The following is a 16768-nucleotide window of genomic DNA, read 5'->3' as shown; positions in this document are numbered from 1 at the left end:
TATAATATTTTTTTTTGCCATGTAGATTATATGTATTTAAAAAAAAAAAGATCTTACCACAACTTAAGTGTGATAAAGAGTCCTCACATGTCATGCGGTGAACTGAAAAAGTTACAGAAATCACATGATGACAAAATTAACTCCAAACTGTTCTGCTGCGACGGCAGTACATGCAATATAAATCTCCATGACTGGATTACTAAGTATTGGTTTCCACTGCATCACTTTTGTATTTAGCACTCTACTACAATCAAGAAGCTAATTAAATCAAACACATTTTTTACTTAACCAAACCCAGGCGGGGTGACCTACAGGCGGGAAGGCAGGTGTAGGTGGTCTGCAGATATTTGGCGGTGCCCCTGCAGGGATCAGAGCCTCGAAGGACATCTGTGCTCAGCTCGCACACCTTTTTTCCATTACATCTGCAAGAACAAAAATGACTAAAAAATCAAATGGAATCACAAACAAAAATTCTGACATGTACCAACTTTAAATATGCATGTAATTATTCTATACTGTACACCTACATAGCTGAGCCACTTCAACTGTGTACCTTTTCTTGACGACATGAGCAACCCCAGCAAGAGAGCAGTGAGTGTTGGAAACCTGATCTGGACTCGTCCCTTCACTGCACGTCACATTGTCCGTACGTCCGTACAGGGACGTCTCGACACTTATCACGCTCTCCAAATCTGTAGGAAAAAAATTGAGTAAGACTTTAAAAGTTTTAGCTTGACACTAAACCAACCTTTTAGTCCTTTAGTTTCAAGTCATACCACAGCTCAGACGATGCACAACGTTGTCCACACAGGTGGTAACAGTCTCTTTAGAGATACCTAAGGATGCATCATAAGAGTATGATTATAATACAAGAAGCTTGGAAATGTATCCACACTTCTTCAAACCAGATAGAAAAGCTGAGTACCTGCATCTACAAGCAGGCAGGTTGATGCCAGATCTGGAAAAGAAGATCTACTAAGTTCTTACTAACATATGACAAATCAAGAACAATTTAACCTCGTCCAGTAAGACATTTTTCCACAGTAGTAATTTTATGAGTTTATACTCACATAAAGTAGCACTGAAGAGCATCATGGTTGTAGAAGATTCAAACGTTGGTGAACAGAAAGACTGAGGGTGGGAACAGGCTTGCTTGGTATTTATTCATGTGAAACTAGGGCAGCCGACTGTTTTTCATAAGAAGCCTGAACCTGACTCCTGTGGCACTTATTTAGCTGGCTACAACACACCAAAAATCTACAATAACATCTTAACCCCAAGAGGGATATGAAGCAGACATCCATCTTGGGAGCAGCGAAGGGGAAAAAAAAAAAAAAAAAAAAAAAAAGAGTTCAAGATGCTTGTAGCAGTGAGCCAAGCCAAGATCAGCGGGAGACAAGAGGGACTGGAAAGAGTACAATACGCGAGACTCGGAACAGCCTCAAGTAGGGCAACACCACACAGGACAAATAACCAAAGACAGACAGGTACACACAAAAACAATGGGAAACTTAGACAATTATCCCTAACATGCTGATTGTTGAACTGCAGCATCCAGAATGAACCATGCATATAGAGAACATTAATTAATTAATCCATGTTGATTGTCCCTGACTGGGTTTGGAGCCAACAACCTTTTTTTTTTTTTTTACTACAATTGCAACACCTTGCTGCAGCTGCCCCTAACTAAACTCTAGATATATTTAAGTAGCATGCAAATTAGAATCCGTGCAACCTTGTTCTGATTAATCAGTGTTGAATTTGGCAATTAGATTCTGAATCCTGACAAAAAGTACATCCTTCTATATTGTTTTAAGGTGGYAATAATGAATTAAGATTTGAGATCTAATTTTTCCCACAGGGTGTTGTTACGAATACTCACTCTGGAAGGATTAAAATAATAAGCATGCCTTAATGGCTTAGAGCGTTTACAGTTTCAGTTACAGACTCATCCTTGTGTTTGATGGGTCTTAAAGTTAAAAGATGCTACAACGTTGTCCACACAGGTGGTAACAGTCTCTTTAGAGATACCTAAGGATACATCATCCTTAGGTATGATACAGTATCATAAAGTTACTTTATGATACTGTATCATAAAGTTACTTTATGATACTGTATCATAAAGTAACTTTATGATACAGCTTTGTTTTAATAGTTTATGGATAAAAGTAACACTGTGACATTCATTAATATGTGCCTCATTAAATTGGTTAAGTATAGTTGCACTAACTTTCTCAACTGCAGATTGAGTCATTTCTATGAAGCACTTTACATTATAAATATTTTTAATTTACAAAGAAGAGCTCAAGTTTGTTGTACAAGAATGTAAAAAAAAAGCAGACATTAACAACAAAAAAAGAAGCAAACTGATATAAACATTTCAGAGGTAGGAATGTTCATAAATGTGTTATTCATACAGACATAGCTTGTAAGAAATCACTAAAGGGTTGCCAAATGCTCTGAAACAGTGATGTACTATCCTTCAACGAACGTTTTATTTTTCCAGATGTAACGTGTTGGACAGCTCTTGCAGCCATATTTTGGAGTAGTGCYGACTCTTTTCATATCAGAATTTATTTGTTTTTGCAATGATGAGTAGGAAATAAACTTTCGCTGTCTTGAAGTAACTTTTCTGAATATCTGAGATGTGCCTAGTATGATTAACCAAATACAAACACACACATGTATATATATCTCCACTGAGGAACATCATTATTATAAGGAAGATTTAAAAGAAAGATTTAGACATCTCAGTCTAAATGGATTGAGAAGTCCCTGTTGAGTAAAATAAACTTTTATTAGGTAAAACAAATATTGGGGTGCACTTAAATTGGATTGTCTTTAATAAGAGACACCTTGGAAGAAAAAGGCCACTTGAAAATGTTCATAAAACTTGTGGGGATTCAAGGGGAATATTGTGATTTTTTGTTTTGTTAGAAGCTTGACAAGTATTAATCAAGAAAGWCTAGACGACTTAATAGTAAAAGGTGCTTTATGTAATTGGAAGCGATGCCATGTAAATTGCACATCTTTCATCACATCAGCTGAAAAGAGCAAAGGCAAACTTAAAGACATTGAAAATATTTGAGTACAATGGAGAAATATTTACAATCGACAGCGGAAAGAGAACACATATAATTAAAAGGAACTTGAGTCCAGTAGATGAGACGTTATTTGCGAGAACAATTGATTTATAGACCTTCCCAGCTGTTTGGTCTTGACCCAAACTGTTCTCCAAACTCTCACAAGACGTTTTCTCTTTTTTTCTACCATTTTCTTTCAGACTATGCACATTCACGTTTGTGTACAAGTACAACCGATCATACAATAACGGGAGATAAATGAACAAAGTAGAGATGGTGTCTTTTTTAAGCTACTGAAGAGCAGAAATAAAACATTATCTTAAACCTAATGTACAGCATGAGATTGTGGATCCATTTATTTTCTTGGCTTATACAAGAACAAAGTCCCCACCAATAAATCAACTCAAAGTAAAACGTCTACAGTAGAMATTCATAGTCTGAGTAGAATTGCCACTACATTATACCCAGGAAGTCCATGTAGAMATCTAAGCAACAGTTAAAAATATCCACATTGAGCCATTATTTCCAACAACACTTACAAAATTGATAAAAAAAATTCCCACATTTGACAATTAAGTAGWCAAATACGTTCAGAAGAGGAACAGTCTTCCACTATGGAGAGGTTTGAAAGTAGAGAAGTTTTCGAAGGAAGTTAAAGGAACCAGGCATCTGCTTGTACAGCCCTTTTGCAGAGTTTTGGGAAACTTCGTTGTTAACCTGAAAACAAACCGTGACACGCAGGAGATGATTGTGGTTGTTTAAAAAGATCTTGATAGGTGACAGGGAAGCTTTTTGTGGTGGTCTAATAAGTGAAACTCACCATCATCAGCATGGTGGCCAAGTCATGAGTGGCTGCGTTCTCCTCAAGGATGCGGTCCAGTGTTTCGATGTACCAAGAACCTGCCTGAGTGTCTCTCCAGGAAACGAAACCTGAATTGGTCAAAGAGCCATTAGGCTGGCAGGATGTTCTCGGTGACTACACACATGACTTAAAAGTTCAGACATACCAGGGAAGGTAGAGTAGGACACCAGGATGTCACTTGGGGTGGGCAGTGATGTTCTGGCATCCACCTCGTCAGTCATRCTCAGAGACTCGCTGCTGGACGACGTCGGGATGGCATCTGTCTGGTCGTCTTGCCCGCCCACCGACGGRCTAGTCTCCTCAGGAGACGCCTCAAATCCTACGTCTCTTTCATCTTAAAGACAGGAAAAGCGTCTCTGTGAGAATGTTTTTTTGGGTTTTTTTTTTTTTTTGCACATTTCAATTTTGACTTTCAATCAAAATAAGAATTTCTTTGGTGTTTACTGGTGTACCTCCGCCACAGGCCTGAATGAAGAACAGCTTGGGTTTTCCTTGCAAAGAAGGGCAGTTCTTGCCGTTGAACAAAGTTGTGATGTACTGAACTGTGATGTGAGACCCGTCTGTTCCATACACAGCGCCAGGAAAACGACTATGATTCACCTATAAGCATCATTTAAGCACATATGTTCTTAGATGCCTACTATGTTTAATATCAAACAGATCTAGTTTCAAAGAGTTTTCTACAGAACTCTTTTGTAGCTGAAAGATCATAGGTCCATCTTTCCTGTTAATCTATAAACTTTTACTTTATTTATGAAATGACACAACAAATGTCCTCTCAAACAAATTTACATTATGCCTAATTTTGTTCCTTTATGTTTATTGACCCCCTTGGTGAACACTTTCCCCCCTTTCTGTAGAAGCCTAATCTAACACAGCTTTAATTTGTGAGAGAAAAAATCTACCACACTTCTAGCAATTTTGTTTAACTGGAAATACTTGTAGCATTTATAAGTTATATTTTTAAGTTGGTTGAGAACATTGTAACTGATTTAGGAAAAAAAAGGAAAACCTGAAGACTGACCTCAGTCCCATGGGAGAGCATGATAACCACACAGCAGTCATATTGAGAGTGATCCTTTCTGGACAAAGCTGACAGTTCATGTCTGATTTGCTGAAATGAGACAAAAGAGTTAGATGAGCTGCCTTTTTTTTTTTTTTTTTTTTTACACCATTTCAGAAACAGTCGTAGAAGAAAAGACTCACTCTTTGCTTCAGATTTGTCTTGACTTCCACAGTAAAGTTGAGTGCCAAGAATCTTCTCTCCAGCTTTTCACTGTCTATGTTGGAACCTTTGCGATTGCTGAGCTCACTTTGAGGCTCAAAGTCTGCATTGTTTATGATGAGGCAATAACCACATGGACTGGAATCCATTTTATAGCTCTGCCACACAAAAATACAGAAAAATCAACAATATGYAACCAGATCTTATATTGTCTATCCAGACAATTACCAAAATAAGAACATCAGTGAAAATTAAATGGCACTTACCTGAAGACTATCTCGGCGTGTCCTGCCTTCTGGCCTTGGTTTTAAGTACTCCTTCTCAGGTGCTGTAGGATTATATACATTCAAGTACCTACATACATTGCAGCTCAATAATGTGCATCAGTTTGTATCACTTTGCATATTTTAAAGCATAAAAGCAGATGGATTGATGGATCCACCTGCTTTTATACTTTGTTTACATTGGATGAAATCCCAATGTAAACAATGGGACAGATAATTACATTTTAATACCTTCCCCCCCCCCCGCCCCAGCATCTAATGCATCTATTCCTTGGCCAATCAGTCTGTATTTGACATATTACCTTGATTTGCATGATGTACAAACGGTATCCAAACATAGTTGCACTCTAGCAATGGGATTTGTACATCAGTTTATCAATAGTTGAGAAAGTGTACTTTACAACAAATAAAGTCCTGCAATTTTAAAAGAATTCACTGTTTATGATTTTTTAAAATAAATGTGTTATTTTAATGTTTTATAACTCATTTAAATTGTTCTTTAACTGGACAGTGAAACAAATGTTATTTTATACACTGGACTTTTCATTTGAAATCGTATATACCTGATAATTATCAAAACTGTTCAAGACAGAATGAGTTATTTTTTATCTTAAAATTTATTCTCATAATTTAGTAAGCCAATAGCAATGAACACGTTTGGAGGGAAGATCAATTTTTGCWCTTATGTCCAACAATCACATTTGGAGAGCAGAATTTCAATGCAGACTTGACAGAATTATAAGGTAAGGGCCAAGATTATTTTGTTGTGCTTTCAACCAAACACGGAAATGGTAATTTATTGAYTTCATTTGTTATTTCGGTATATCCTTTGAATGTGACTAMGATTCAGCAGACATAACAAAACAGACAACCTTAAATAAACTGGCAACATTTGTACATTAGAATGTTTTTTCTAKAAAAAAACAACAACAAAAAACAACTTATGGGCTTATTTACATTTATTAAAAAGGTATATAAAAATGTGTTTCTCTTACTTGGACTGGAAGACTTATCGGGCCTCTCTATGGGACATATGGGGACAATATATTTACTTTGTTTATTAACATCCATAGGAGAGGCTGGAAGAGGCAGGATGGATAAAAAGATTAGAGTTTACTGTGTTAAAAAAAAAAGTCACGGTGAATGCTGCTTGTGTCTAACTTACAGATGGGCAGAGGTTGCACAACAGGGCGGACCGCTGTGGGTAATGATGGAACCCTGGTTAGAGTTTCTATCAARCTCTGCTGACCCGACTCACGTAGGCTCTCCAGGAATAACGGAAAGGCTCGACTCCCTCGGGTCTCTAAGTCCCGGACTAACTGCCTGGCCTGGTCTCGTCTGGTCCCCGAGCTCTGACAGAAGACACCGTCGCAAAGTCTTTGTCATTTTACTTTTGTCCTGAGTGCAATTACTCAAACACAGTGACATTTACCATGATGTCTTACCTTTATCGTATCAATCATGTCCATGGTGAAAACTCCCTTTTCAAAAAGAGGCTCACAGAGGGCTAAAGGATCCATAAGTGTGACTAAATTGATCCTGTTTCGTTGAAGAATTTTCTTGTGTTGCTCCTCCATTCTTCAGCTACCGTATAAATAACTGATCGGTAAAAGCAGAGGTGTACAGAAAATCTGTACCTGATAATGTGTTTTTTTGTTTGTTTTTTTGCCTGTTTTTTTTTTTTATCTTTTCAAGAAACCTACCGTTTCGTAAAAACGAAACTTGTTCTTTCACACGTAGAAGGCTGATATCACGGCTCATTTTTTCTCGGTTGCACAAGCTACTTCCTTATTTACATCACAGTTGTCTCTTCTGATTGGTCAAAGCAGGGAAGAAAAACAACAATGTGCGTTTGATTATTTCACAGCGTATCTCGTTTAAACATCCAACGTGCGGTGACACTCTTACGATCCGAGCTGTTAAACTATTAAAAAATCTAAATAAAAATTAGAAATAGTCCAAAGTTTTCTCTAGCAAAACTAGTACCCGTTGTACATTTTCCTATTATATTTCTATTTCTGATAACGGCAGTATTTTTAATGTTATAATCTTTAACATTATTATGATTGATTTTATCATATACTTACATGTATATTTCTATCACTTTTTAATCTTCTCTGTGAACCAATACATTAATCTTCTCTGTGAACCAATACATATTGATAATGTTGTTACACCTGAATTTCCCAATTGTGTGGCGATAAAGGCTGTTTCTATTAAATTCTATCTGACTTCCTGGTTGACTGAAAATAGCTTTAACTCAGAATCTAAATTGAGATAACTGTAAATAATAATAATAATAATAATAATAATAATAATAATAATAATAATAATAATAATAATAATAATATAAACTAAGTCTTATTTGAGTTTGAGTTAATTTATGTATAATCATTTACTATCATTGATGTTACAACTTACATATCTTATTGTATATAAAAAYAAGTAGTTAAAGTTTGTTGAAGGTGTCGACTTTAGTGTTTCTTTTATTCGAAAACCCAAGTTTCCAGYGTCTATGAAGAAACTGCCACTCACAACATGGCGGAATTGCAGCCTACTCAATTTCCCAAAGCGACTTTCGAAAAATGGCGCCTCCTCCTGGCCTCTTGTTTCGCAGTAGCAGATTATCATTAGCCAGTGCTGGAGGTTCTGTAGGATGCTGCGGAACACGCCCAGTACATTAACCTCTAGTGCAGTCTGTGGTCTTTACACATTAATTTTAGCCAGGGACGAGGATCTGGAAAGGAACCATATGTATCCTAAGTATGTGGCGTTGCACTGGTTGACTGCATCAAGCCGGGGTGACTGAAGCAAGCTGGAGAAGCTGCAGCCCCTGTGGTAACTAACCCTTAACAAAATTAGCATACAGTCGTTATTCAAGAGGGGTTACATTGATGTCACAGCTTTAAAACATTCGGTTAAATTCTTACAGTCCGCTGCTGTGTCGTTTACTTTTGTAAGCAGTTGTRGTTTAATTTATCTTCACCGTTTCGGATAAACCGCTGTATCTCATTAACAAGCGTACAAGCTGAACCATGATGTCAAGTACTACGGTCTAGTTTTATGTGGGGTCGATAATGATGATAAAATATGGCAGTACACAGACGTGAAAACATTGACACACGCACAAGAAATGRCCATATATTGATATCTCRTATTTTTTGAGAAGGAAGGRATTTACTAACACCTACAATAGTTTAATTTATTTTATTCATTAAGCAAAATATATTAACCAAACTGTTGTATCCAATTTTGAAAAAAACKGATATTCTACTCTCAAAAGCTACTCTTACTGAAATAACTTCAGTGACACACTTATAGTCATCTAATGATTTGTATCATCAGGAAATTTGCTCCATTCCACATTGTCAGCTGTGAGATGTTCAAGGGGKGTCTTGTCTCACCACATAGCATCTTACAACGTTMGGTCTAAGCTTCGGTATAGCCTAGGATTTTCTTTTCTTTTTTTGTTTTGTTTTTTTTGTTCAGTTGTTGTYGTAGAATAGAAATCTAATATCTTATCCCTCAGGAGGGAAGTGTACTAGCAAGTTTGTAGTGAATTTACTTGGGTGTTGTATCATTTTCGTGTTTCATGGTCCAGTTCTGTTTCAGCTTAAGATTTTTACAGATTTTATATTTTCCTCAAGCTCCTGCCGATTGTTGGTGGCAAAGAAACCCTGTTGGACCATGATGTTCGCTTCAACAGTCAGAACCCCAAACTAAATATCTAAAGTTTAAAGAGTGCAAACCCTCCTACAAAATGCCAAGTAATGATTATGCTCATCAACTGGTGGGATTTTAGGTAATTTAAACAGGAATAAATGTGGAGGCATCCTTCTTTATTCCTCAGCAGAAAACGCATTTTCCTCAAACAGTTTGAATTTCTGCAAAATTCAAATTGCTTGAATTTCACTAAAAGATTCAAAAGGTCTTTTTTTGTTTTAACATATGACTTTATATGTGGTTTCTTTGATGGGTTGAAGGTGACCGATGGCCGGGTCAATCATGAATCCACCTTTGGCTGTGATGGCTGTGGTGGTCCTCTCTGTCCTACTGGCAGGAGCAAGCCACGCAGCCCCTGAGATGGACCCCTACAAAATACTGGGAGTAACCAGGAGTGCAAGCCAGGCAGAGATCAAGAAGGTCTACAAGCGCCTCGCTAAAGAATGGTGAGTTTTTTCCAAAATGCTATCACTCTCACTGGTCTCTTCACAGTTCATAGCTAATGAACTTGTCCTTCTCAAGGCATCCTGACAAAAACAAAGATCCAGGTGCTGAGGACATGTTTATCAAGATCACAAAGTCTTATGAGGTTTGTCTACATACTTTTATATCCTTTCATTCCAAGAAGCCAAACTTTCTTGTCAATTTTTAAAAAGTCGTTTAGGTTCAATAGTTCTGCAGGCTTTCCCAACATGGAGTCATACTAGTGCAATGACAAATATTTAAACATTATATGCATATTTAAAAATATTTCTATCCCCCAATCAATAGACTGTACTGTGTGACACCAATAGGTCCACCCTAACAGTACCGTACCTTTGTCCTACTAGTGAAGGCCGGTCAAAGAGGCCATAGTATGGGTAGGATGTAGGGGCTGCTTTTACATCAAAAATAGACAAAATAGTGCACTGGACCACACCAGCTTGGGCTTGTGTCGTACTACTCAGTGGAAGTGAGGATAAAGTGAGACTTTCAAACCTACAAACATTCCTACCTAGCATGGTGGAAGCAGCGTCATACTGAGCATCTGATTTACTGCCAGAAAAGTTTGTGTCAAAAAGGCATCATTAAAGACCCAACTCAACACTTGCGTCTGAACAATGCGTGTGTGACTGCAAAATGTCATCTAAGCTAATACTTGCTTGGTCTGCAATCCAGATCCTGTCCAGCGAGGACAGACGTGCCAACTATGACCGCTACGGGCAGACTGATGACACCCAAGCCTACAGCAGCAGCCGATACAGACAACGCCAAGACAACTTCTACTTTGACGAGTCCTTCTTCAACTTCCCATTCAACACGAAGAACCACAGGGACTTCACCGACAGCAAGTACACGCTGCACTTCAGCCAGTACGTCAGCGAGGTGGTGCCCGACAGCTACAGGAGGCCGTACCTGATAAAGATCACCTCCGACTGGTGCTTCAGCTGCATCCACATCGAGCCCGTGTGGAAGGAAGTGGTGCAAGAGATGGAGGGTCTAGGTCTGAAATTGGATGGAAATTCAACCAGCAACTCTGAGCCACATAAAACTACTTTAGTCGGTTGAGAAAATGCAAACGTATTTGTAAATGTCTTGGCTTTTGCAGGCGTCGGAATAGGTGTGGTCGACGTTGGCTACGAGAGGCGTTTAGCCAATCACCTCGGCGCCCACCGCACCCCGTCCATACTTGGTGTCATCAGTGGAAAGGTGACGTTTTTCCATTATGCCGTAGCAAAAGAACACCTGAGGCAGTTTGTTGAAGACCTCCTCCCTCAGAGAGTTGTGGAGAGGGTAAATATATCAGTGTCTGATCAGCCTGATGTGCATTTTATCAAATGAAAAGAAATACACGCAGCATTGTATATTTTCTGTACTTCAGATCACCGACAAAAATGAGCAGCAGTTCTTAAGCAGCTGGCATGAGCTCAACAAGCCACATGTGCTTCTGTTTGATCAAGTTCCTGCCGTCCCTCTGTTGTTCAAAGTAGGTTCCAGTCATGTTTGTTAATGCGAAATAAATTTGAGGTTTCACGAATGTAACCATGTCGGCTGCTAACTTGTGATTATGTCTTTGTAGCTGGCAGCGTTTGCTTACAAGGACTATCTGCAGTTTGGTTATGTGGACCAGGGCCTTGCGGAGACGGCCGAACTGCAGAAACGGTTTAACATTAACACTTATGCTCCGACCATGCTGGTCTTCAAGGAGAACACGGACAAGCCTGCTGACATTATACAAGTACTTTAAAGCAACACGTGCAAAAATCTGATGTCTTTCTGTCATTGTTTAATATTAGAATGATTTCTCTTAGCATGTAGTTAAAATGCAGCATCTCCTCGCTCTGCAGGCTAAAGGAATGAAGAAACAAATCATCGATGAGTTCATGTCAAACAACAAGTTCCTCCTTGCACCACGGCTCGTCAATCAGAAGCTCTTTGATGAGCTTTGTCCTGTCAAACAGTTTCACAGACGCAGGAAGTAAGGAGATCTAATTGATGTCAGCGCTATCACATTTTCAGGCCTTTCTTTTCTGAGTTTATTCCACTGACCTCTGGTCTCCTCAGATTCTGCGTTCTGTTGATGACAACTGATGAAGAGACATATTCCTCTGGAAACCAGGAATTTCTCTCATTTGCATCTACCAACACAAGGGATGTTGTGAGGTTTGCTTATGTGTACCAACGGCTGCAGCAACCACTCTGTGACATCCTCATGCACAGTGAGGACAACTCTCAGTCAACGCCGCAGGTACAGTGCCCCAAACAGCATGTACAAAAGCACTGTAATGAAATGGTACAAACATTTGTAAGTATTTAAAGTCTGTACTTAACATTGGTTTTGGGGATTTCTTCCACACATTGTTGATTTCAGTCACTGAGCTTAGATGCTGGATGCTCCATTTTCCATTCACCCTCGTTGAGGGTCCAGTATTCATGGCAGTAGTGGTAAACTGCAGTGCCTTTTCTAGTATTGGTTCTTTTTGTTTCCAATTGGCATGATGTCACCTGTCAATCCCTGTCAAATGAGTAGGTTTTGTCAGCAACCCATCAGTTACAGGACTATTGTGTTCTACTATTGCGATGGTGGTACCTTGTGTGTTCTTCCTTCCTTCCTTCCTTCCTTCCTTCCTTCCTTCCTTCCTTCCTTCCTTCCTTCCTTCCTTCCTTCCTTCCTTCCTTCCTTCCTTCCTTCCTNTTCCTTCCTTCCTTCCTTCCTTCCTTCCTTCCTTCCTTCCTTCCTTCCTTCCTTCCTCGCTTATGCTCTGTGCTTTGCTTCCTTCCTTCCTCGCTTATGCTCTGTGCTTTGCTTCCTTTCGTCCTCCGGTCTTTACTTCCGTACCTTCTTGAATCTTTCCTTTGTCCGTCTTTGAATCCTTTTCTTTTAACTCCCTTCTTTCAGTCCTTTGTAAGGTTTTAATTTGTGTGTGTGTGTGTGTATGCGTGTGTGTGGGTGTGCATGCGCAGGTGGTAATACTGGAGAGGAGAAACACAGCCGGCAAAGCTTTGTTCAAACCAGTTACGGCCTGGAACGGCAGCGAGGAGGACAAGCTGCGTCTCCTGGAAGAACTGGAACGACTTCAGAAGGACCCGTCCATCCTCATACACGATGCCATGCTACCTGAACTCAACAACGAGTTTGCTTCGGTACGATCATTTTGAAGACAATGGTTGCATTGCAGTGGTTACTTAAAGCCAAACAGCTGTTCTGTCTCTCAGCACTGTTCATATTTTTCCTCTTTAGATGTTTGTAGTCCGGTGGATCTATGCGTCTTATGACTACCTCTCAGAAGTTATTGATGATATTCTTCATAACAACTGGTAGGTAATTGCTTTTAGTTTTAAAGCATACTTTATGAGAGAAACTTTCCAACTGTGAAATTATTCACTTTCAGGCGTGAGATGATGCCTCTTCTGTCCCTCATCTTCTCTGCTTTGTTCATCTTGTTCGGAACTGTGGTGATCCAGGCCTTCAGGTGGGTTCTGTCTGTGAGGTTCTGAGTAAAACGCGAGAGACAAAAAACAAAAAACACGAGTATAATTCCTCTGGTTGCAGTGACTCCAGTGAAGATAAACAGATGAAACCAAAGGTGAAGGATGGAATTAAGGCAGAAAATGGATCTTCAGGGAGGCAAGAATACTCCTCAAGCAACCCTGCATTAAATTAAAGATTTATGCCTTTTTTTTTTTTTTTTTTAAACTTTGTGTTGATATTCATTTCAGCCGACCTCCAAAAAAGAATTTTGTGGAGGTGACAGAGCTGACCGACATCACCTACATCAGCAACYTGGTGAAGCTGAGGCCTGGACACATCAATATAGTCCTGGTTCTCACTGATGCCTCCAAAAATATCCTTCTTAGCAAGTTTGCCAAAGAGGTGTATTCTTTCACAGGGTAAACGCTCAATGAACTTCACGCGCCGTATCAGTTTTMCGTGTGGAATTTTAGACACGCGTTCTCAGTACCCCTTTTCTTCTGCAGGACCCAGACGCTGCACTTCTCCTTCCTGAACCTCGACAAGCACAGCGAGTGGATGAGCACGCTGCTGGAGTACGCACAGGACGCGGCGCAGATCGATGCGGACGAGGATGACAGCGGGAGCCGTAAAACGGACTACACCGGGTTTGTGCTGGCCCTGAAYGGCCACAAAAAGTATTTGTGTCTCTTCAAGCCGGTCTACACCGGAGAGGACCTCGACGGGAAGTCGTCTGAAGACGAAGCAGGGACGTCAGTGGGCAAGCCGAGGCCCGGTTCCCGTGACGGTCATCCTCAACGCAAATCCAGTCGGTCCCGCAGCACATCCACCCTGCAGATTCACCACAAACTGGACCGACTGGGGCTTTGGATGGAAAGACTCATGGAGGGCACCTTGCCTCGTTACTACGTTCCTGCCTGGCCAGGGCTTGATAAGATCACACCAAGTAAGTAGGTCAAAGTGGAAAGACTTCATCTTCAACTCCTGTGACATAGCTTCTTTTATGCAGGAGGTTTGGCTAAATATGCCGTTTTCTATTATAGACCTTAAATGGAGCAAATTTCTGATAAACAGAATAAACATAGGTTAATTAACCATTGAGGAGCTCTGTGAACGTGCTGCTGGTTTCCCCTTCGAAAATAACCCCAAGCAACCTTTAGCAATGTTTATTCTTTATTTTTGATTCCCAAACACAACTCCTAACCCCTTAAGTTTCGCTGGTTTTTCCGTGTCTGAACCCCAGCTCCCTACTATAATTAAGAACAGAGAGACGGATCAGAAACCCGGCACAGCTTGTGCCGATCACCCTCATCCTGCTGCTGTTCCCTGATCCACTTTATCAACTCTACTTCTGCAGCTGGAAATAATACCATGCCCCGCCATCACAGTCTCATAATACTGTGCTCTTTCTACACTTTACTCAGACAATAAAATGGAATAATAAAATCACTGTGGCCACCTCTGCTCCTGCTGACAATGGGTCAGCAAGTCAGAAGCTGTGCAACATAGATAATCYATTTTCAGACAGTCACAGAAAGGCTGAAGATGGGGAATTTAGCTTCCTGCTGCCTCGTGTCTAACCTTTGTGCTGCTGTGSTACGAATCGCTTGTGGCTGATTTGTTGTTGGTTTTGGAAAGTTCTCATAAAATCCATGTAATTACTTAAGCAGTTATAAAGCTGTGTTTAAAGGGGGGAAAACTGTGAATAAAGATGCATGAAACTAATATCTAATGTCTTGGCCTTTTTATGCATCTGAAAAATATACACATTTTTGGAAACAGACTATACTGCTGTAATAATCTGAAGGTGCACGCTGTGGTCTTCCTTGGTCCTGTGCTCCAGCAGAAAAAGAAAACACGCTCTTGCTTTTGTTAGATGCAAAGTGTATTATACCTGTGAACATTTAACAAATGAGTTTTTCAAATAACCCTTCAGTTCAGTAGCCTTCTCCTGCTTAAATCAACTTAACAGACAGTAGCTGTGTGTAGCCTTGAACCCGACAGCATTTTTCTAAGACTTGCATATTTTCTAAGAGACGCTACAATGTACTGATACACCGTCCTCTGTCCATGAGTGAAAGTGAAACTGTTTGATACTTTTTTCTAATAATTTAAACAGAGCTTGCAAATACTGTTTAAATTAGTTTGCTATTGCTTACTACAATCATGTTGAGTTTGTATCTTAAAAACGGTGTCCTTTTAAACTCATTGAAATATTTATGTTATTTAATTCTGTGTGACATTTATATGAAAACATATACTCCAGTAAATTGTTCCAGGTTGTGTCACATTCATTTAATGTGTTGCATTTTATTTGCCCAGAGCACCAAACAGGTTTGTTAATAAAGAAAAGAATTGTGAATTCATTTTGACATCTTGAGTCTTTTCTTTGGTATTCATGAAGAGTCTGACTTAGCCGATCATTTTGGACAAGACAATAAAATATATTTCCTATCTTTTTCTATTGGTTTTATTCATATTTGTTAATACAACTTTACCACTGTATCATTTTGCTGTAAATATTTGCTGATATTTATTAAAGTTATTTATTTGTCTTATGAATTCCATTTAACATGTGCAGTCAAACTTACTCTTGTACCTTGTGTTGTTATTTCACTTTAGTAATTCAGCGTTTTGGCTTCAGGGAGCAAACCTATAACCTACATCTGATCTGGCCCAAGCAAAACATTTAAATATATCAAATATTTACTTCCATCAGCGATTCCTTTACATTTAGAAATGTTTACGTCAGAGGTGGCCAAGTGGGGGAAACGGTTATGAAAAATGCAAGCCCAAATATTCATGCCACGAACTTTTGATTTAAAGTAAGTTTTATTTTACTAAGAAATCGTTTTCTGATAGGAAATAACATGGGCATGTTTATGAAGATAAGAATGAACAAAAGTGCATTATTTTTATAGAAGATTTTTTTTTCTGTTTTTATTTATATTTTAACAAACAGTTCCAAGTGGAGAATCTTTTATGCCCTTCAGTATTCACCTGAAAGCCTGTAGTGGCATCAAGATAATTAAAAGTAAATGATGTTATACCAAGAAGAAGTTCTCAGATTATTTTGTGTCCAGAGTCGAAACTTAAAGCTGCAATTTATATTATTATATTTTGTATTTTGTTCTGTTTTGTCCACAGTATTTTCTTGAACTGTTGATTCCATCCTTGGAAATTTGGGTTGTAGAAAACTCTCCCTTTTCACATTACATGCTCTTTTCAATTGTTTACTGGAGGTGAAAACAGGCATACAAGTTCATTTTCTGTTGCGAGATAGGGTTTTTAAAATTCTCAATATGCAATCATTGGTTGTTTTTCTAAATTAATTGTGTTTTGCAAGGAAAATATTACAATAACCACATATTTWAAAAAATAATCTGATATTTTTTATTTGAGGGGAGGGGGGTTCTATGACTTTTCCAGTGGGCGCTATAGCACCCCCTGGTGCCACAACTGAGAGCATGCGAGAGAGAAAGCTTTTTCTCTCAGCGCTCTCTGAGAGCAGGAGCAGGAACTCACTTTCTGCTACACTGCAGCTAGCACAACCTGCTTTCAGAGGACGTGACAATTTCAATTTGAAAGCAGTAAACATTTTCATGCAACGTAAAGGGCTATTTATTTACAAAATATTGT

General features: G+C 39.1%; 3 protein-coding genes across 3 annotated transcripts in view; 1 reads left to right on the top strand and 2 right to left on the bottom strand.

The window, feature by feature from the left end:
- Window positions 1-1149, bottom strand: part of LOC103467150 (L-rhamnose-binding lectin CSL2-like) — a 3364-nt gene extending 2215 nt beyond the window's left edge. The window contains exons 1-6 of the mRNA XM_008413256.2: window positions 1071-1149; window positions 926-958; window positions 777-836; window positions 554-692; window positions 313-422; window positions 28-102 (exon numbers count right to left, since the gene is read on the bottom strand). Of these exons, the coding sequence (XP_008411478.2) occupies window positions 28-102; window positions 313-422; window positions 554-692; window positions 777-836; window positions 926-958; window positions 1071-1095 (442 nt within the window). The 5' untranslated portion in view covers window positions 1096-1149. The remainder of the gene's footprint in view (window positions 1-27; window positions 103-312; window positions 423-553; window positions 693-776; window positions 837-925; window positions 959-1070) is intronic.
- A 1825-nt stretch (window positions 1150-2974) lies between these two features.
- On the bottom strand, window positions 2975-7256 carry casp9 (caspase 9, apoptosis-related cysteine peptidase). Its single transcript, XM_008413254.2, has 10 exons — window positions 6900-7256; window positions 6620-6806; window positions 6450-6533; window positions 5437-5498; window positions 5152-5328; window positions 4970-5059; window positions 4398-4545; window positions 4091-4279; window positions 3904-4013; window positions 2975-3800 (listed from the first exon to the last, which is right to left on the bottom strand). Exons 1-10 carry the CDS (start codon window positions 7029-7031, stop codon window positions 3696-3698), a joined length of 1284 nt encoding a protein of 427 aa, XP_008411476.1. The 5' UTR covers window positions 7032-7256; the 3' UTR covers window positions 2975-3695.
- Window positions 7257-8029: 773 nt separating this feature from the next.
- LOC103467148 (dnaJ homolog subfamily C member 16) lies at window positions 8030-15696 on the top strand. The gene is made up of 15 exons (XM_008413253.2): window positions 8030-8292; window positions 9438-9623; window positions 9700-9766; window positions 10336-10660; window positions 10766-10950; window positions 11039-11143; window positions 11237-11395; window positions 11505-11635; window positions 11722-11905; window positions 12622-12801; window positions 12899-12975; window positions 13050-13130; window positions 13211-13285; window positions 13378-13548; window positions 13636-15696. The coding sequence occupies exons 2-15, from the start codon at window positions 9445-9447 to the stop codon at window positions 14081-14083; spliced, it is 2367 nt and encodes a 788-aa protein (XP_008411475.1). The 5' UTR covers window positions 8030-8292; window positions 9438-9444; the 3' UTR covers window positions 14084-15696.
- The last annotated feature ends 1072 nt before the right edge of the window (window positions 15697-16768 follow it).

The sequence above is a fragment of the Poecilia reticulata genome, linkage group LG7 (assembly GCF_000633615.1).
Source record: "Poecilia reticulata strain Guanapo linkage group LG7, Guppy_female_1.0+MT, whole genome shotgun sequence".
NCBI lineage: Eukaryota > Metazoa > Chordata > Actinopteri > Cyprinodontiformes > Poeciliidae > Poecilia > Poecilia reticulata.
Note: the sequence above shows the minus strand (reverse complement) of the source record. Positions and strands in the feature narration are given on the sequence as shown.